Source organism: Oncorhynchus gorbuscha, linkage group LG06 (assembly GCF_021184085.1).
Source record: "Oncorhynchus gorbuscha isolate QuinsamMale2020 ecotype Even-year linkage group LG06, OgorEven_v1.0, whole genome shotgun sequence".
NCBI lineage: Eukaryota > Metazoa > Chordata > Actinopteri > Salmoniformes > Salmonidae > Oncorhynchus > Oncorhynchus gorbuscha.
The window spans coordinates 89,536,276-89,559,110 of NC_060178.1; the positions used below are offsets into that span (position 1 = coordinate 89,536,276).

The 22,835-nt window shown below is 42.1% G+C and overlaps 1 protein-coding gene across 1 annotated transcript in view; it reads right to left on the reverse strand.

The window, feature by feature from the left end:
* macrod2 (mono-ADP ribosylhydrolase 2) overlaps nt 1-22,835 on the reverse strand; it is a gene marked incomplete at its 3' end in the record, with an annotated part of 1,344,506 nt that overhangs the window by 377,867 nt on the left and 943,804 nt on the right. Inside the window, exon 6 of the mRNA XM_046354831.1 lies at nt 8,958-9,079. Coding sequence (XP_046210787.1) covers nt 8,958-9,079 — 122 coding nt within the window. The remainder of the gene's footprint in view (nt 1-8,957; nt 9,080-22,835) is intronic.

The window sequence follows — 22,835 nt, forward strand, 5'->3', positions numbered from 1 at the left end:
GGACACTACCCCCCCAGCCTGGTGCCCCAGAGTCTGGGAAGCAATTCAGGGGTACTGGGTGTTGTGGGCTGAGGTCACCCGGTGCTGTCCAGCTGGGCTTTGTAGGCTTGCTGTCGTCGACAGCTGTTGTGCTGTTCACTCTGTGTCCTGCTGTGGTCAGTCAGTATGCTGCTTTGGGCCTTGGCGGGGCTGTGACAGATTGTTCTCTCACCCGGAGAAACAACACCCGAGCCTGAGAGTCCTGCTGTGGGTCCAGTGAACAGGGTTATAATAGGAGTGTGACCAACACAGACACACACATGGGGTGTGAATGGAAGGCAGGCACACGCACACATATTGGGGATTTCATATAAATACGCGATTCTCCATCAGCACTAGACTTCCTCTATTTTGTCGGGTTCAGGGGCTACCATCTAGCCATCTGATATAGCTTGGACAGAGAGGGGGTATTAAGCCTTCACACTGCAGGCCTTAATGCTCAAATCAGTTTTGTTTTTCAAATCCATTTTGGAATACTGTCTCTCCAAACAGCAAGTTACAACCCCAAATCCGATTTGTGTGTGTTCAGACAGCAGTCATTTGCTGACATGGCTATGCTTGTTGTCATAGTAATGACGGGTGTGTGCACAGTGCTGTAGGCTGATTGGGTGGTGCTCATGCTTCCTATCACTCAGACGTTACGTATCAAGCTAAGGTGACAACAATGCCTGTCATGGATGTTTCCCAGTTGCTTTGAATGAGCGAGGGGTGTTAAACTTTCTGCTGCAGTCAGCTGCAGTCACAGGGTTAAACTTTCTGCTGCAGTCAGCTGCAGTCACAGGGTTAAACTTTCTGCTGCAGTCAGCTGCAGTCACAGGGTTAAACTTTCTGCTGCAGTCAGCTGTAGTCACAGGGTTAAACTTTCTGCTGCAGTCAGCTGCAGTCACAGGGTTAAACTTTCTGCTGCAGTCAGCTGCAGTCACAGGGTTAAACGGCAGCTTTCTTGGCTCAGGCTGGTCATCATCTTTCATCAGTAGGCCTACTCTCCATCCTCCTACTCTCCATCCTCCTACTCTCCATCCTCCTACTCTCCATCCTCCTACTCTCCATCCTCCTACTCTCCATCCTCCTACTCTCCATCCTCCTACTCTCCATCCTCCTACTCTCCATCCTGACGACGCTCCAGTTCTCCTGATCAAATAGCTTTCCACTGTCAATGCATCCTGCAGACTGCTAGAGACACAGCAAACTTCTTCCTCTTCTTCTTTTTCATAAAGGCTCAATTGCTTTTAAAAACCATACCAAACCATATCTCCACTTTTTTTATTAAAGGTTGACGCACTTCCCCAGTCACTCTCTCCAGGTCCAACCAACAATGGGAGGTTGTCTACTCTATGGGTGACTGTGTTTGGCATGTTGTTCTAAGTCCATTTAGCAGCACGTGTCTATGGCTTTATCTGCCTGAAAAGTGGGTTTGGGCCCTACAGTACAGGGATTAGCTGCCCAGGCCAAGTGTGTTCTAATCTTTCATGCTCTGGTTTATTCTGTGTTACATTTAGTTTTGACTTGTATCTCTTTGTAATGCCCTGGAATCCCCATTAGGGAGCCCAGTGTCTAGCACTTTCAAAAACACACACAGACGCATAGACAGACTCACACAAACATGCACGCATGCACACACACACACACAAACACATACTGGCTATTTGCCTGTCTGTTGTGGGTTTCAACTGGGCTCTCCCACTCTGATCTAGCCCACAACACAGTCCAACTCAAATGAGCTTAGCACTGACCAGGAACTTGGAATGATTGTGAGTCTGAAACAAGGCTTATAAACAACAGAACTTGGAAGCAGAACTTGCACCTAAGGAACTACTATGAATTATAAACAAAATAACTTGGATCCAAGAATTTGTAACAAAAAAACTTGGAACTCTCACACCTAAGGACCCACTGTGGCTAATAGTTCACCTCTCTCTCTCTCTCTTTTGAAGTTTAAGTGGATAGACGGGGAAGCAAAATACCAATGGAGGCCACATCACTGTTAGAAGAAAAGAAAGAGAGCGAGAGATGGAGAGAAGGAGATACCTTTTTACAATATAATGACTAGTATTTATTATTCATTATTTTATTACTTGTACAGTATATTGCATACATTGTTGCTTCAATTTGAATTTTAGAGAGCGAGAGCGAGAGATAGAGAGCGAGAGAGAGAGAGAGAGAGAGAGAGAGAGAGAGAGAGAGAGAGAGAGAGAGAGAGAGAGAGAGAGAGAGAGAGAGAGAGAGAGAGAGAGAGAGAGAGAGAGAGAGAGAGAGAGAGAGAGAGTAAGAGAGAGAAAGAATGGAGGACACATCACTGTAAGAGTGAGAAAGGAGAAAAACAAATAACTATTTCTTAATAACAACAATAATATAATAATATAAGATAACAAATGTACAAAATACAGGGTCTGTAAAATGTATATAGGTTCCGAACGTTTGTGAATTAGCACAGTTACAAATAAAAATCAAACTGGATGAACATCAGAAATAGAGGAAGGCCAGGACTAAAAACAAACTAAATATAACTATTGTAAAATAGATTGTTTCTGTAAAATGTATATAGTATGTATAAGCTGGAAGTAGAAGCCTAAGTGTTATTGTTTATTAGTTTACTCCAGTTGGGGGAGGGGAGGTAGGGTTTGCAGGGAATAATAAAGGTATATTGAAGAAAAATGTGTACATGTATGTATATATATATGTGTATATGTATGAATGTTTTTGTGTATATATAAATATAGAGAAAGTATTGACTTTGGGGGTGTGAATAGTTATGCACGCTCAAGTTTTCTGTTTCTTGTCTTATTTCTTGTTTGTTTCACAATAAAAATATATTTTGCATCTTCAAAGTGGTCGGCATGTTGTGTAAATCAAATGATACAAACCCCCCATAAAATATATTTTAATTCCAGGATGTAATGCAACAAAATAGGAAAAATGGGGGGTGAATACTTTTGCAAGGCACTGTCTATGGATATATATTTACCCCAAAAATATACAGGGGATTGGAAATGATGCAGACAATTCCATTGATGGAAGCAACAATCTATGTGCAGTATTAAAGCTGATCCACACCATAAAAAACGTATTTCTTTAATAACGGAAAATAGAAACCTTTCTCGGTTGTCCTGTTCATAGCCAATGGAAGAAAAGTCCACATGGTGCGTGTGTGTGTTCATGCGCTCGCATGTGTATGAGTAAAGTAAAACTGTATATGTGGTAGATAATTCCAGTCTTAGTAGGTCTCATCATCCTTCAAGACTGGACCAGTCAATCACAAAACTTCAAAACTAGGTTTTGTCCCAAATAGCACCATATTCCCTATGTGGTGCACTTAGCACCCAATTCCCTGCTTTTGACAAGTGCTCATAGGGCTCTGGTCAAAAGTAGTGCACTATATAGTGAATAGCATGCCATTTGGGATGCACTGCCAGTGTTTTCACTCAAGGCCTAGCTCAATGCAGAACAGCTGTACAAATACCTTAGACAGGATTTCTAGCTCCCCATGAAAACACTGGTCTGTTTCTAATAAATATATACATATTGGGTAAATACATTAGATAAACTGAAATAAACACATGGAATGTGTTCCAGAAACAAAACACAGAAAGACTGCGTTCCAAATGGCAACGCATTCCCTTTATAGTGCACTAGAGCCCCATGGATCTTGGTCAAAAGTAGTGCACTGTTATAGGGAATAGGGTGACGTGCAAAGAGTAAACTGAAATGGTGGATAAAACAAAACCTAACACATGTATTTCTGAGGATTAAAGAGTCACAGGCTCTTTCTCTCTCCCCCCTACCATTCTCCCCCGACTGTTCTAAACACTCATATCTTGTGCTTGTCTCCACCCCCCACCAGGTGTCTTCCCCCATTACCCCATTGTACTTATACCTGTGTTTTCTGTTGGTCTGTTGCCAGTTCGTCTTGTCTTGTCAAGTCTAACCAGTGTGTTCTCCTGTTTTACAGTATCTCTAGTTTCTGTTTTCTAGTCCTCCCGGTTCTGACCATTCTGCCTTCTCAGATCCTGAGCCTGCCTGCCTTTCTGTCCCTTATTGACGCTGTTTTGGATTACCGACCTCTGCCTGACCTGACCCTGAGCCTGCCTGCCTTTCTGTCCCTTATTGACGCTGTCTTGGATTACCGACCTCTGCCTGACCTGACCCTGAGCCTGCCTGCCGTTCTGTCCCTTATTGACGCTGTTTTGGATTACCGACCTCTGCCTGACCTGACCCTGAGCCTGCCTGCCGTTCTGTCCCTTATTGACGCTGTCTTGGATTACCGACCTCTGCCTGACCTGACCCTGAGCCTGCCTGTCTTTCTGTCCCTTATTGACGCTGTCTTGGATTACCGACCTCTGCCTGACCTGACCCTGAGCCTGCCTGTCTTTCTGTCCCTTATTGACGCTGTTTTGGATTACCGACCTCTGCCTGACCTGACCCTGAGCCTGCCTGCCTTTCTGTCCCTTATTGACGCTGTCTTGGATTACCGACCTCTGCCTGACCTGACCCTGAGCCTGCCTGTCTTTCTGTCCCTTTGGACCCTGACGCTGTTTGATCCTGACCCTGAGCCTGCCTGTCTTTCTGTCCCTTATTGACTCTGTTTTGGATTACCGACCTCTGCCTGACCTGACCCTGAGCCTGCCTGCCTTTCTGTCCCTTATTGACGCTGTCTTGGATTACCGACCTCTGCCTGACCTGACCCTGAGCCTGCCTGTCTTTCTGTCCCTTATTGACTCTGTTTTGGATTACCGACCTCTGCCTGACCTGACCCTGAGCCTGCCTGCCGTTCTGTCCCTTATTGACGCTGTTTTGGATTACCGACCTCTGCCTGACCTGACCCTGAGCCTGCCTGCCGTTCTGTCCCTTATTGACGCTGTCTTGGATTACCGACCTCTGCCTGCCCTGGACCTGCCGTTTGCCTGCCCCCTGTTTTGTAATAAACATCTGAGGTTCTAACTGTCTGTCGCCTGTGTCTGCATCTGGGTCTTGTCCTGAGTCGTGTTATCCTGCCTCTTTTCAAGAAATGATTTGCTACACAGCCTGCTAAGGTGCTCAGTATTGTCCATGCGATAGTTTGTTCCATATGACTAAATTCCCCAAATATTTCCCTTGAGTAGTTTTTTTTCAAAGTTTACACAACTATTCTGCGTTGACATATGTCCGAAAATATGCTGACCTGAAATACAATTTAAGACACAATATTGACAACCAAATAGTGTTTACCCCTTTTTCTCCCCAATTTTGTGATATATAATTTGTAGTTAGTCTTGTCCCATCGCTGCAACTTCCGTACGGACCCGGGAGAGGCGAGCCATAAGTATCCCGAAACACAACCCTGCCAAGCCACACTGCTTCTTGACACACTGCTCGCTTAACCCGGAAGCCTGCCATACCAATGTGTCAGAGTCCAGACAACCAATTCTAAATCATATTAATTTGGAGTTGAAAACCAGCCAATGTGAACCAACGCTTTAAACCCCACAAACCAGTGTAATAGTGTAGAGTTATGTAACCCACACAGCCACTGACTTTATCTTCTCCTTAAGACTTTGAGGTCGAAATAAAAAAATATATACTTGGTTATGTGTCTGAAAACATTCTGGCCTGAATTAAGATAGCAAACCACCTGCCAAAGACAATATATCAACAGTAACTGATGGTAAATGTTAGCATCAATGTCCAGGTCACATCTAATAGTAACTTTCAACTAACATTATTTAGCTTTGGGTTGTGTTCTCAGAGGCACAGCCACTGAATGTATTTATCCCTTTCTTTGTGTTCCTTAATGTTTATAAATGTTTTCTCCTCAAATCATCTCTAAAGGAGGAAAACTACCTTGACATATGTCAGAAAATACGCTGGACTGAAAGACGCTGGACTGTTGGACTGAAATACGCTGGAATGCTGGACTGAAAGATGCTGGACTGAAAGACGCTGGACTGTTGGACTAAAAGACGATGGACTAAAGACGCTGGACAGTTGGACTAAAAGATGATGGACTAAAGACGCTGGACAGTTGGACTAAAAGACGATGGACTAAAGACGCTGGACTGTTGGACTGAAAGACGATGGACTAAAGACGCTGGACAGTTGGACTAAAAGACGATGGACTAAAGACGCTGGACTGTTGGACTGAAAGACGACCGGGCTGAAAGACGCCAGACTGGACTGAAAGTCGCTGGCCTGCTGGACTGAAAGATGCTGGACTGAAATACACTGGACTGCTGTACTGAAGGACTATGGACTGAAGGACTGCTGGACTGAAAGATGCTGGACTGCGGGACTGAAAGATGCTGGACTGAGAGATGCTGGACTGAAAGATGCTGAACTGCTGGACTGAAGGACGGTGGATTGCTGGACTGAAATATGCTAGACTGCGGGACTGAAAGATGCTGAACTGCTGGACTGAAGGACGGTGGATTGCTGGACTGAAAGATGCTGGACTGAGAGATGCTGGACTGAAAGATGCTGAACTGCTGGACTGAAGGACGGTGGATTGCTGGACTGAAATATGCTAGACTGCGGGACTGAAAGATGCTGGACAGCTGGACTGAAAGATGATGGACTGAAAGACGCTGGACTGCTAGACTGAAATACGCTGAACTGAAATATGCTGGACTGCTAGACTGAAAGACGCTGGACTGAAAGACGCTGGACTGAAAGACGCTGAACTGAAATATGCTGGACTGCTAGACTGAAAGACGCTGGACTGAAAGACGCTGAACTGAAATATGCTGGACTGCTAGACTGAAAGACGCTGGACTGCTAGACTGAAAGACGCTGGACTGCTAGACTGAAATACGCTGAACTGAAATATGCTGGACTGCTAGACTGAAAGACGCTGGACTGAAAGACGCTGGACTGAAAGACGCTGAACTGAAAGACGCTGGACTGAAAGACGCTGAACTGAAATATGCTGGACTGCTAGACTGAAAGACGCTGGACTGCTAGACTGAAATACGCTGAACTGAAATATGCTGGACTGCTAGACTGAAAGACGCTGGACTGAAAGACGCTGAACTGAAATATGCTGGACTGCTAGACTGAAAGACGCTGGACTGAAAGACGCTGAACTGAAATATGCTGGACTGCTAGACTGAAAGACGCTGGACTGAAAGACGCTGGACCGATGGACTTAAAGACACTGGATTGCTAGACTGAAAGATGCTGGACTGCTAGACTGAAATACGCTGAACTGAAATATGCTGGACTGCTAGACTGAAAGACGCTGGACTGCTAGACTGAAATACGCTGAACTGAAATATGCTGGACTGCTAGACTGAAAGACGCTGGACTGAAATATGCTGGACTGCTAGACTGAAAGACTCTAGACTGAAATACGCTGAACTGAAATATGCTGGACTGCTAGACTGAAAGACGCTGGACTGCTAGACTGAAAGACGCTGGACTGAAAGACGCTGGACTGAAATATGCTCGACTGCTAGACTGAAAGACGCTGGACTGCTAGACTGAAAGACGCTGGACTGAAAGACGCTGAACTGAAATATGCTGGACTGCTAGACTGAAAGACGCTGGACTGAAATATGCTGGACTGCTAGACTGAAATACGCTGAACTGAAATATGCTGGACTGCTAGACTGAAAGACGCTGGACTGAAAGACGCTGGACCGATGGACTTAAAGACACTGGATTGCTAGACTGAAAGATGCTGGACTGATGGACTTAAATACACTGGACTGCTGGACTGAAAGATGCTGGACTGTTGGACTGAAAGACGCTGGATTGCTGGACTGAAAGATGCTGGACTGCTGGACTGAAAGATGCTGGACTGAAAGACGCTGGACTGCTGGACAGAAAGACGCTGGACTGCTAGAATGAAAGATACTGGACTAAAAGACGATGGACTGCTGAGGGGCGCAGCACTCTAGGGCGCTGCATCTCAGTGCAAGAGGCGTCATTACAGTCCCTGGTTCAAATCCAGGCTGTGTAAGTCCCATAGGAGCTTCTTTAAGAAAACCAGTAGTGCACCTGCCTTAAAACCCTGAGACAGGTCATCTAGCAATAGCTGGACAGCTACAGTCTGATCAGGCTGTCAGGCTGATCCTTTGGAGTTGTGGCGAGTTCACACATCCACCTTCCCACAAGTGAGTTGTCTGGCAAATAAATACTTCTGCATCACTGCCACAAGTTGTCCCTCTGAGAGAGCATTTAGCACTGGGACAATGTGGTCACATGCCACAGGGAAACTTTGACGCCAGAAACTGTCAATAGGCTGGTGTTCCTGGCATGGAACTTGTGAAGAAGGAGGCAGTGAATTGTTAAACTGAGAAACACACAGACTGTCTGCTTAATGCTTGAAGAAGTTACTTTGAAAAGGTTTACAACTTGAATTCAGACTCTGCACTTCTTATATTTGGTAGGAATTTACATTTTTAATTACATCATGAGTACCTTAACTATTTTTTAAATTAAACTCCTATACCTTTGTTTATGTTTCATGTTTGCACAGGTTTACCGTAATGTGCAATATCCCCTTTCAGTTTCTATAAGGTTACAAGCAATATTTGGTCATTTATTAACTTTGAAGGGCTCATAAAATGCAAATATATATATATATATAGAGGAGTATATATATATATATATATATATATATATATATATATATATATATATATATATATATATATATATATATATATATATATATATATATAATAATAATAATATGCCATTTAGCAGACGCTTTTATCCAAAGCGACTTACAGTCATGTGTGCATACATTCCATACTATATATATACTCCATACTATATATATATACTCCTCTATATTATATATATATATATATATATATATATATATATATATATATATGTATATACACGCACACAGTATATCGTGATATTTTATCGTTATCAGTGGAAAATATTGTGATATGAATTTTAGTTCCCATCGTACACCCTTAGTGTGTACTCACCACAGAGCGCAGTCCGAACCCTTTGACCAGCTCCAGCGAGTTCTGGTAGCAGGCTGTCAGGTCCTTGGTCTCAGTTTCACCCACATGTCCCCTGGCCACAGGGCCCACAGTGTGGATCACATCTGGGAGAAGAGGGCAGAAAGAAGAAGAATATTAGCTAGCACACTAGTATGGAGGACAGACATAAGAAGAATATTAACTAGCACACTAGTATGGAGGACAGACATAAGAAGAATATTAACTAGCACACTAGTATGGAGGACAGACATAAGAAGAATATTAACTAGCACACTAGTATGGAGGACAGACATAAGAAGAATATTAACTAGCACACTAGTATGGAGGACAGACATAAGAAGAATATTAACTAGCACACTAGTATGGAGGACAGACATAAGAAGAATATTAACTAGCACACTAGTATGGAGGACAGACATAAGAAGAATATTAACTAGCACACTAGTATGGAGGACAGACATAAGAAGAATATTAACTAGCACACTAGTATGGAGGACAGACATAAGAAGAATATTAACTAGCACACTAGTATGGAGGACAGACATAAGAAGAATATTAACTAGCACACTAGTATGGAGGACAGACATAAGAAGATAAGGAACAGAAGAGAGGACATAAGAAGAATACTTTAGTTAGTTGTTATTTTACAGAAAACAGAAAAGTGACTTTTTTATTTCAACCCAATCTAACAGAGACACATACACACACCACACATTCTCATCTGACATGGGACTTGAACCGGCAACCCTCTTGTCGCTGAGACGCCTCTATAACAGACAGAGCATCCTTCAGTTCACTTTAGCTCCACTATCATTTCATCAGTACAGCGAGTGCAGCGAGTGCAATTCACACTCAGCAGAACTAGCCCCACGAGTGCCCAGGATGTGGGAATTCTGCAGTGAAACATTTAAGAGATAAGTACAACCATTGTTGCATTCTGTACAGAGCTGATTCCACCTGCTTGAATCTGAAGGCTCTTTAGAAAATCTGCTCTTTATGCTTCCTCTATCATATTATTGTCAGGAAATACGACAAGATAGGAGTATGTGTCTTCACATTAGGACAGTGGGTGAGTTTTGCCTAAATGAATACAGTGGTTTCATCCCAGATGGCTCCCTCTTTCCTATATAGGGCTCCCCCACAGGGCTCTGGTCAAAAGTAGTGCACAATATAGGGCATAGAGTTCAATTTGGGATGCAGCCATTTACTCAGTTAATGCAATGGCAGTGCAGATAGACAATCAATTACAATTTTCATACTATCTATTCAAATATTCATATCTCTGGCTTTGCTCTCCTCCGCTACTGTGGCCTGTGCATAGCAATGTGGGTGGCTGTCAATCATCCTATGTCATGTGCTCCAGTCTGGGCTCTAGCCAGACTGCAGAAGAAGAATATGCATGGATGGACAAACGGGGAAACAAATGCAAACACACACACCCACCTACGCTCGACGTACACACCCACCTATGTTTGACACACACACACACACACACACACACACACACACACACACACACACACACACACACACACACACACACACACACACACACACACACACACACACACACACACACACACACACACACACACACACACACACACACACACACACACACACACACCTACGCTCGACACACTCACAACTACGCTCGACGCACACAGCCACCTAAGCTCGATGCAAACACACAACTACGCTCGACGCACACACACAACAACGCTCAATGCACACACACACCCACCTACGCTCAACGCACACACACAACAACAGTCTACCTGTACTGAACAAAGTCTGCACCACAGAGAAAGAGAGAGAGGGAGGGAGAGAGAGAAAGGGAGAGGGAGCAGAGGGAGGGAGAGAGAGAAAGGGAGAGGGAGCAGACGGAGGGAGAGAATGACAGAGAGAGTACTGTTGGAGGAGATTGAGAGAGAAAGAAGGACATAGACAGGGAGAGAAAAATAATGAGGGAGGGAGAGAGAGATAGAAGATAAAGAGGGAGATGGGTTTCCCTAAAACCCTAAAATGTGTTTGACTCAGTCATTACATAATGATATTGAAATCATTCTCACCACATTGCATTTCAATTTACCTGTGAAAACGTTCGTTTGACAGCTGGCTAGGAAAAAAGCTTTTTTCTTTCATCTAATTCTCAAGCAACAAATTATTTTACTTACTAGCTTATACATCATCAAGTGATTTAGCTAGTACATCGTGACTGTTTCTCGAACAACATCACACAAATAATGTTTCTGAATAGGACACAGTCATTATATTTCAGCCTGCGCCCCAAATGGCACCCTATTCAGTATTAAATGCACGACTACCCTATGGGACTTGGTGAGAATTAGTGCACTCTATAAGGAATAAGGTGTCATTTGGGATGGAGACAATGTTTTTGAATAGAGCACATCAGTCATTGTAATTCATTGAATAGCGTTACTAGGTTTAAGATACATAAATCTCACTTTATAGGCTATTAAAGATTGATGACCATGACTCATTCATTACAGATCACACATCAAATACTCATTTCTGTTCTCTGAAATCTTAAACACCGTTAAATATATATATATATATATATATATATATATATATATATATATATATATATATATATATATATATATATATATATACTGCAACTCATCCTGAGCCACTTGTTGTGTATGTTTGTGTGTGTGTGCCAGTCTGTTTCTGCTTATTTTCCAAATCCTTAAGGACTTGTCATAAGGAATAGCCATGTTGTCAAGAGGAGCAGAAAAATGCTGGCAACCAGACTACCACTAACCTACCTGACCATTACCATTCTAACGTCATGGGAAACTGACTCCACTAACCTACCTGACCATTACCATTCTAATGTCATGGGAAACTGACTCCACTAACCTACCTGACGATTACCATTCTAACGTCATGGGAAACTGACTCCACTAACCTACCTGACCATTACCATTCTAACGTCATGGGAAACTGACTCCACTAACCTACCTGACCATTACCATTCTAACGTCATGGGAAACTGACTCCACTAACCTACCTGACCATTACCATTCTAACTTAATGGGAAACTGACTCCACTAACCTACCTGACCATTACCATTCTAACGTCATGGGAAACTGACTCCACTAACCTACCTGACCATTACCATTCTAACGTCATGGGAAACTGACTCCACTAACCTACCTGACCATTACCATTCTAACGTCATGGGAAACTGACTCCACTAACCTACCTGACCATTACCATTCTAACGTCATGGGAAACTGACTCCACTAACCTACCTGACCATTACCATTCTAACTTAATGGGAAACTGACTCCACTAACCTACCAGACCATTACCATTCTAACTTAATGGGAAACTGACTCCACTAACCTACCTGACCACTAACTTATCATCTAACTGTTCTTCATAGAATCCTGTATGAACGGTTCCACCAGGCTTATTAGCCTTTAAAGTTAAATTATTTTTTTGCAATTCATTACATGTAGAGTATCATAAGGCCTTTCTTTGAGGGCCCTAGTGATGTTACGCTTGATACCGGGACTCCGAAGCATGCGCTGAAATCGCTAAGCAGCTAACTTTGAAGCAGTGCGCCAATGCGTGTTTCCCTTTATCAGAAGAACGTCATCATCATGACCTCTGAAGCATCGTTTGATCCCGTGCTGTTTCAAACCGTGTTGCAAAATGCGAGATCCCACTGATTTCGCCGTAGTTCCAGTGCGTTCTTCGATTCTAAGCTGTTTTCAAACAACGACCACTGGACATCGTACTTACAAATCTAGTTAGTGTTTTGTACCAACAGTTTGACCTGACCGGTAGCGTACTATAGCAGGTAGGGTAGGGAACTATGGAACTATGGCAATCAGGAATGTGAGGGTATGAGGTCCAATCCTGTTGACTAGAAAATTGTGAAACCACACTTTCTTTCTGCACTGTTGTTCAAATCATTTGTTTTATTTAGAATAGTATGAGCTACTGTCTTAAAGGAAAATTCCGCCCCAAAACTATATTTTGGTATTTGTTTCATTACTCCATTGTTGACATAGTCCCACAATGTTTTTCTTGTCAGCAATCAAGTTTTCAAGATGCTGTGTGTAACTTTCAAAATACAGAAATTATCCCTGTATGATGTATTTTGCAGTATATGATGCTGCCTTTTGCATCATAGGATGCAAAATGCATCAAACAGGGAGGATTTCTGTATTTTGAAAGTTATATACAGTATCTTGAAAACTTGATTGCTGACCAGCAAAACAGTTTGCCATAGTTTTTGAAAAATAGTCAACTTGAAGGGAAAAACAGGAAGCATTATGGAAGATGCAAATTTGGGTGGTAAATCCAACTGATTATAGGCTACTAAAGCCAACAATTAGCTGCTATGCCACAGAGTTTTGATGATAACAGTGGAGAAAAAAGCATATCTGATAATCACTGCTATTTATCGGTGACCAGCAGATGTCACTAATGTGACTTGTGAACAGATAATGAAGCTCCTAGGAACAAACTGTATTCCGACACAATTTGGTGAAATCCTTCAGAAAGTTTTGGTTTCCCATCACTAGTTATATCCGGACACAGTGGTGTTAGGAAACTTCTGGTTTACAGTCCAGATCTGCAAGTTACATTCTGATGGCTTGCAAAGTGACATGTAATTCCTATTGGAATCCAGCTTGAGTTAGGATATCCAACAAGTGGATATATTTAATCAACCTGCATTCAGAATGACTGCCAGGGTAGGGAAGATTGAATACTGAGACTACCTCAATAATCTAAACTGGAACAACCATACCAGTAACAGGTGCACTAAGTCTAACTAACAGATTGGATTAGTTTAGAAAAAGATGTTATTTATCTTTGTGTAACATAAAATCTATCAACCAATCAATGAACATGCAAAAACAGAGATATTAAAACAAACAATTATGAAAATCACCCTGCAATAGAGCATGCTGGGAAATATGATATTTGGTTCTGTGTAGAACCATTCTTGCCTTCCTAAGAACACTTCTTGCTAAAAGAATCATCAAACAATCCTGTCTTTCAAAAACGGTTATTAGAATGTTAAAGGTTCTAAGTAGAACCCGTTGACTTACAAATAACCTTTGTCTTCCAAAAAGGGATCTTTAGATTAAAAAGGTTTTGGAACCCTTTTTTCAAAGAGTATAGAAATATTGTACACAGAACATAACAGTTTGAAATGTGCTCCATTCTCTGTGCATGCTGGATACACTCAAAGCCGAAAAGTGTCTCATTTACTTGGAACCAGCAACTCTTCAGTTCACACTAGTTTACTATCTTCCCACTAATATCCTTTGTGCAGATACAAACAGAAACATGTCCTTCACCTTTTAGGAAAAAAACTGCGTTGTATAAATATTGATCTGAAGTGGAGACGTAGAGGATATGAGCGGAGACATGGGTTCTGGCGAGATAAGAACTGTTTAAACTTTCATGAATTCACTGGTGGTCTGGTTATTGGTGCCGGCCCAACACTGTAATTGGCATGCTGCTCTGTTGTAGTGTTGAGTTTCTATTTATTATGGATGAAAAACAACTCTGAAGCACATGCAACGTACCCCATTAAAACCACATTGTGGTGTACATTGTGTGTGTATGTTGTGTGTTAGTGTGTGTGTGCTACTCTGGACACAATGCTTCAGACAGCTCCCATCTCATTATTGTCTCTACCAGCAGCAGCTTTGGTTAGTAGGAGATCTGATCCTGCGAACAGAAAACCTTCATATGAAGTAATCTTTTATAAGGTATCAAACTTTGCCCTCAAAAACTCTAATTCCACTTGCCTCATCTTAGTAGAACGCCACGTTGCATCCCTGTATATAACTGTCTTTAAGAAATGTCTCATTTAAAGCTGGCGACGCTGACTAGATCAAAGAAGCTACTTCACTTTACACTGTATAAGGGCTCCTGAAATAAAACGTTGAAGTGAACTACGAGAGGAAGCGGGGTGAGACAACTGATACACTGTGAGAGGAGTGCAGCCAGCTAGAAGATTTTATTACCAACCCTTTTTAAATCCAGCAAAATCCCATGCTTATTTGAAATTCCGTGTGAAAGCGTATTAGCAGAGCTATGAGAAAATTATGGAAATCACACTAAACTACCCGTTTGCAAAAATGTATGAAATGGTTCTGATGGGGAAATTGCTATGCACTGGGCATGAGAACTGGTGTGTGTGTGTGTCTGCTCACTAAAATGACACAATGCAATAAATGACCTATGCATGATTTGACCTTGAGGATGTCTTGGCAAAAGGTTCTTATTTGCACCTCGTACAAAGAAATGAATGAAAATAAATGAATGATTTTTTTCATTCTCTCTCTGTATTTGTTGGCTAAGGAGATGGTTATTTATGATTGGCCTGTGCTTTTCAATGAATATATTATACATATTACAATATTATACACTATACATCTTGTCCCAAACAAAACAGAACTCTGAGAATGCATGTGAAAAAGAAGCGGGGTTTGACAGGCGATTTATCCTAAAAATGTTTTCGTATTGTAGAATGTTCTTTCGCTTTTATCGCCCTCTCTTTATTCTCCTTCCTGACAGGCTTATTTCTGCAGATCAGTATATCTACATCACTGTCACAGGGAACAGAGATACAGAGGGACAGACACACATGCATACAATTATCCTCTGCAGGCTTCATACAAGAAACAAATAACTCTCCATCTTAGCAGGCGAGGTAGACACCATGAGAGCCATGATGGGAAAGGTACAAACCATGCTGATAGAAGACCAACAGTCATTCCTGGGCTAATAGGAAACGGGTTGGGTTGATTACTGGTATGATAACATACATTATCCAGGGTGTTGTATCTAGATCCTAATGGCCTGATGAAATGTTCTAAGCAGAGAGGGGTCGTCTGGGAGGAAGAGTAGGGCCTGCGTTGAAAGGACAAATAGATAACTCCTCAAACGATGTCTAGTAAGTCATTGATAACACATCACAAATCCAAAGTCAAATGCAAGGGGCATTGTTTATTGGGAGAATTATTCGTTTTTCAATTTCTCAAGGGTTTTTATTTCATAGCTCAACCAAAACAGCATTCGATGTATTATATTATTATATGGTATAGAATATAATACTGTAGGTATATACTTGAACTTCAAGGGTTGGCTGGAATGCTGCTTTCCCATGAATGCATCCAGTACAGAATAAGCCTGTGGGCAGTGGGGAAGGGAGGGCTAGATAGATGAATAGTCATCAGTAGTGGGTCCCTGTGAGGTGAGTTGTGTGCCTGGTCATGTCACCCTAAGCTAAGTGACCATAGCTGCAGATAAGTCAAATGGAAACACTGGACAGGAGCTGATCAGCCATGAGTGGGATTGCCAAGACAAGAATCCCGTAGACGATATGTGTGTGTGTGCGTGCGCCTCTCTGTCACCTCTCTGTGACCCATGCAGAGAGAGGAGACTGCTCACGGCCACACAGTCAACAGTTCTCCGATTGATCTGTTCTCATTACACATCTGAACGGTGCCATAAGATTTTACCCTGTTTTTCACTAGGAAACAAATGTGTCAGTAACATCAGTCTGCTGTTTACTGTGCCTGTACAACACCTGTACAACACCTGTACAACACCTGTACAACACCTGTACAACACCTGTACAACATTAACATGAGGCATAACGGAGAGGCCACTCATTAATACAGTAGATTTGTCAAACTGATTGGCCTATAGTCTGCATTAATATGATAAGACATAACATACTTGAATTTCAATAAATTGAGGTTGACGAAGAAGAAGAAAAAGAAGAAAAAGAGAAAGAAGAAAAAAAGAAGATGAAGAAGTTATTCTGCAGTGTAAAAGTAATGTACTGGGTTATTACTCGCATTCTACTCCTCTGCCTGCAATCCTATTACTCAGAACACTGATTGAAATCTACAGAATGTATTTCCTCTGCAAAGAGCTGAATGATTATCCTGTGTTTCCACCATCATGCAAATTCATCTTGTTTTCTTCATCATAACAATGTCTGTTGTCTAAAAGAGGCAGGTCTGCTTTCATACACCTTTTATTCCTTCCATTAAACTACATTTTTCTTATTTCATTTGTGTGCTGCATTCTCCTTTCCATACAATCCCTGACAAATGAATACAATAATAAATGAATTAACACACACACAAACCAATAAACAACATCAGGGACACGCTGATGCTAAACAGTCATACAGGGAATCAGAGTGGCTCTCCGTTATGCCTCATGTTAATGTTGTACAGGCACAATAAACAACATCAGGGACACGCTGATGCTAAACAGTCATACAGGGAATCAGAGTGGCTTGTTTTGTTATCCTCTCTCGGGTCTATTCAGCGGAATATAATGTGTGTCTACAGGAGAGTTGGGGATGTTTAATCCCTTCTGAGAACACAAATGAACGGGATGGGTGAGCACATCAGATTGATGTACAGTGAATGGAGAGGGGATTTGCTCGTGGAGTGTGTGTCTGGCATACAGTACCAGTCAAAAGGACACACCTACTCATTCAAGGGTTTTTCTGTTTTCTACTATTTGATGCTGGCCTTCTAGGCAGAGTTCCTCTGTCCAGTGTCTGTGTTCTTTGCCCATCTTAATCTTTTCTTTTTATTGGCCAGTCTGAGATATGGCTCTTTCTTTGCAACTCTGCCTAGAAGGCCAGCATCCTGGAGTCACCTCTTCACTGTTGACATTGAGACTGGTGTTTTGCTGGTACTATTTAATGAAGCTGCCAGTTGAGGACATGTGAGGTGTCTGTTTCTCAAACTAGACACTCTAATGTACTTGTCCTCTTGTTCAGTTGTTCACCGGGGCCTCCCACTTCTCTTTCTATTCTGGTTAGAACCAGTTTGCGCTGTTCTGTGAAGGGAGTAGTACACAGTGTTGTACGAAATCTTCAGTTTCTTGCCAATTTCTCACATGAAATAGCCTTAATTTCTCAGAACAAGAATAGATTGACGAATTTCAGAAGAAAGTGCTTTGTTTCTGGCTTGAGCCTGTAGTCGAACCCACAAACGCTGATGCTCCAGATACTCAACTAGTTTAAAAAATGGACAGTTTTATTGCTTCTTCAATCAGAACAACAGTTTTCAGCTATGCTAACATAATTGCAAAAGGGTTTTCTAATGATCAATTAGCCTTTTAAAATGATGAACTTGGATTAGCGAACACAACGTGGCATTGGAACACAGGAGTGATGGTTTCTGATAATGGGCCTCTGTACGCCTTAGTAGATATTCCATTAAAAATCAGCCGTTTCCAGCTACAATAGTCATTTACAACATTAACAATGTCTACACTGTATTTCTGATCAATTTGATGATATTTTAATGGACATAAAAAATGTTCAAGAACATTTCTAAGTGACCCAAACTTTTGAACGGTGGTATATGTTTCTAAAAATGTATTTATTTCTGTACTTAAATGCAGAGGTCAAGGCCAATGAATGGGCAGCTTTGTAAAGGATATGCTGAATGAGTGGACTCTGGCCTCTTTGATTCCAAGGTTTGAGGGTCAGTAAAACTGTGAAATGTATTTTTGAGAGTGTGGATGACACATAGTTTAATTGACCCTGTGTGAAACAGCATCTACATCTTCCACGTTGTCATCGATAAACAATAGTACAACGTTAATGGAAAGTTGAAAGACTTAACTTCACCAGGTGCGTCTTAGAACCTTGCAGCCACTTTGGGACTAGATACATTACATGAACAGCTACCATAAATAGTCTGGTCTTTGGGACTAGATACATTACATGAACAGCTACCATAAATAGTCTGGTCTTTGGGACTAGATACATTACATGAACAGCTACCATAAATAGTCTGGTCCTTTACCATATTTGCTTTATTGGTCATTTGCACAGATTCTGTCACAGTGACCATTCTGACACACAACACACACATCACAGCCTGGGAGTAGCTCATGGGCACTTAAGGGTAAAATTCATTGTCAAGGGCACAACAGCAGAAGTTAGTATACAGAGATATTGTTGCTGTAACTCTCTGGCTAATGCATCACTCGCTGCAAAGTTCCTGCAGGCAGCTCAGGGTTTCTAATATCGGCATGCCTTTCTAATCTCTAAGCTACTGCCACCCCTATTCATTTAGCTCTTTCCTCACTCCCTTGCCTTTGTTGAAACAATTGACCTGGCTTATCAACCCTTCCTTCAAAGTATTTAATTTAGAAATGTGTGTGAAACTATCCCTTCAAATCTCCCCCCTAACAGTTAAGCCTAGTGGTTAAGAGCGTCGGGCAAGCAACGGAAAGGTCGCTGGTTCAAATTCCAGAGAAGCAAGGAGGCAGTTAAACCTCCAACAACTACTGCTCCCCGGGTACCTGAAGATTAAGTCAGTCCCCTACACCACTCTGTTTTAGAGGGTTTGGGTTAAATGTGGGATACTTTTTTAAACATTTCGGTTTAATGCATTCAGTTGTGGAACTGATTAGGTATCCCTTCTACACTTTTTTTGCAACGGAAGAGATGGCCCAGGAAACATTCTTTCTTTGGACGACTCAACTATAGCCTGACGTTAAAGAAGAAAAAACAAGCCTTACAGGCTGTGAATATTCTGTAAACGTTAGAGGGCCGCCCAGACGAGCAAGTGTCTCAACAACATCTGGCCGGATGTGGTCAAGACAGTCGACATAGTCTGACAGTTTCCTCGTCTGCTGGATAGTCCAGGAATGGTGGGTTAAATTTTTTACAAAAATATTAGAATTAAATTTTATTCAGTTTGCTGTCATGAACTAGCCTGATGACGCGACCCACGTGACTCGCAGACCAGGATGAACTGTGACCACACTGGTCTGGAAAGGAGGCTGTTTGTTAATGCAATATTCTCTAATAAATTGTGCAACGGGGTTTGATTGGTGCTCTCAAAGTTTTTTTCCCCTCTGGTTTCAAAATCCAACCATTGTGATAGAAGGGGGTGGTGCTCGGTGGCTGTGAGTGTTTGAGTGAGAAAGACACAGAGGGGAGAAAACCAGTCAAATCACAGCCCCCTTCATTATCTACACATTGTGCCCTCAACATCAAAGAGCCATACCAGACTCTGAAGTAAAGAGGACTTTGAGTTAGACGTTAGCCAGACTAGTGATTAACTGCAATGGAAAAAAGTCATTGTTTGTTTGGCTACAACATAACACAATTTGAAGTCATATGGGGAAGAGTCTCACAAGCATTAGAAACAGCATTGGGTGTGAATACGGTAAGAACATACGGATCTGAGAAAGTGTTATGCCATTCATGTTTGTGGATATGTATGTACAAACTAAGTTGTCTAATGTTTGTGGTTATGTATGTACAAACTAAGTTGTCTAATGTTTGTGGTTATGTATGTACAAACTAAGTTGTCTAATGTTTGTGGATATGTATGTACAAACTAAGTTGTCTAATGTTTGTGGATATGTATGTACAAACTAAGTTGTCTAATGTTTGTGGATATGTATGTACAAACTAAGTTGTCTAATGTTTGTGGATATGTATGTACAAACTAAGTTATCTATTGTTTTTGTCATATGAAAATGTTCAGTTGTATATTGTGTTTATCAATGTATGTTTTTGCTTTTCCAAAAAACTAAAAGTAAAATAAAATATTACAAAAAAAGAAATTGTCTGCTTTACTACAGATTGTTGAGGACTTCTACACTTTAAATCCAGACTGCTTGGAGACACTCATTGATAACTGGATCGGGGCCCAAAATCTTCTCTTCAAAGTGCGGGTATAGTTTCAAATGACCCTGCTGGTGATGTCTCAGATGCTCATTCATTTTGAGCCTGAAACAATCAAGTAATTCACTAAACATGATTCTCTCCAGATACATTCCGACCTAGATTCTGAGACCAGAAAGTCCTTCATTGACTTGCAGCCTGTACGTTTAAATAGTGGATAGGCATAGGTAGATTGATGGGGAATTAGATGATAGCATTTGTAAATCTTGATTGAAAAAAAAAACAGTATTCCAAAATCTGTTACGCATAACTGCACACTCCAAGACATTACATATGTTTCCATCCAATTTGGAACAGATAGTCTCAAATCTGCATAAAACAATATGCACATTTTCCTACCGGCAAATGGATAAAAAGCTGTGCGTGATCACGTAGTGGCAGTGGTGGAAAAAGGATAAAAAGCTGTGCGTGATCACGTAGTGGCAGTGGTGGAAAAAGGATAAAAAGCTGTGCGTGATCACGTAGTGGCAGTGGTGGAAAAAGTACCCAATTGTCATACTTGAGTAAAAGTATAGATACCTCAATAGGAAGTTACTCAAGTAGTGAAAGTAAGCCAGTAAAATACTACATGAGTAGAAGTCTAAAAGTATTTGGTTTTAAATATACTTATGTATCAAAAGTAAATGTAATTGCTAAAATATACTTATGTATCAAAAGTAAAAGTAAAAGCATATGTTATGCAGGTGAAGGAGGACCCAAACGCGACTTAACAGAAACAGAGTTTATTAATGCTCAAAACCGAATAACTGAAATCCTCTAGATAGTAGAGGGGAAAACAACTGGAGAAGCGGCCACAGACTGCAGGTCGCATTCCAACACGCAGGCCGTAGTCAACTGAGACACCTGCTCACACGCAGCGTCTGAAGAAGGCACAAAACACGACAGGACAGGGTGATACACAATCACGGCAAAAAACACGACAGGACAAGGCGAAACGCAATTACAGCATGGAATACAAAACAAGGAACCGACGGAACAGGAACGGATTACAAAGGAATAAATAGGGAATCTAATCAGGGGAAAGGATCGGGAACAGGTGTGGGAAGACTAAATGATGATTAGGGAATAGGAACAGCTGGGAGCAGGAACGGAACGACAGAGAGAAGAGAGAAGAGAGTGAGAGAGGGAGGGGAGAGAGAGGGATAGGAGGGAAAGAACCAAATAAGACCAGCAGAGGGAAACGAATAGCATGGGGAGCACAGGGACAAGACATGATAATAAATGACAAACATGACAGTACCCCCCACTCACCGAGCGCCTCCTGGCGCTCTCGAGGAGGAACACTGGCAGCAACGGAGGAAATCATAGATCAAACGGTCCAGCACGTCCCGAGAAAGAACCCAACTCCTCTCCTCAGGACCGTAACGAAAAACGATAAAAAGGGAAACTAGGGTACTACTCTAAAAAAAAAATGAGAACTAGGGACAGACTGAGACACAGCAAGGGCAGGGACAAGAACAGGAGAGATGCGATGGCAGGGAACAGACTGAGACCCAGCAAGACCAGGAGCAGAAGCAGAAAAAAATTACCAGACTTCTTCTGCGCGCAGTCTGAACACGCAGCCACGAAACGGCGCGTGTCACGCTTTGAGTCGGCCACCAAAAGCGCTGGCGAATAGACGCAAGAGTGCCTCGAACACCGGGATGACCAGCTAACTTGGCAGAGTGAGCCCACTGAAGAACAGCCAGACGAGTGGAAACAGGAACGAAAGGAGGTTACTAGGACAAGCGCGCGGCGACAACAGTGTGCGTGAGTGCTTGCTTAACCTGTCTTTCAATTCCCCAGACTGTCAACCCGACAACACGCCCATAAGGAAGAATCCCCTCGAGATCAGTAGAAGCCACAGAAGAACTAAACAGACGGGATAAGGCATCAGGCTTGGTGTTCTTGCTACCCGGACTGCTCACATGTGTTTACAGGTAAGAAATCACAAACTCGAAAACGACTATGCGAAAAACAACGCCCAACGAATCCTCTGCTAAGACGGGCATTAAGTCGTTTGGCAGAACGGATGTACTCAAGGTTCTTATGGTCTGTCCAAACGACAAAAGGATGCACAGTCCCCTCAACCACTGTCGCCATTCGCCTGGGCTAAGCGGATGGCGAGCAGTTC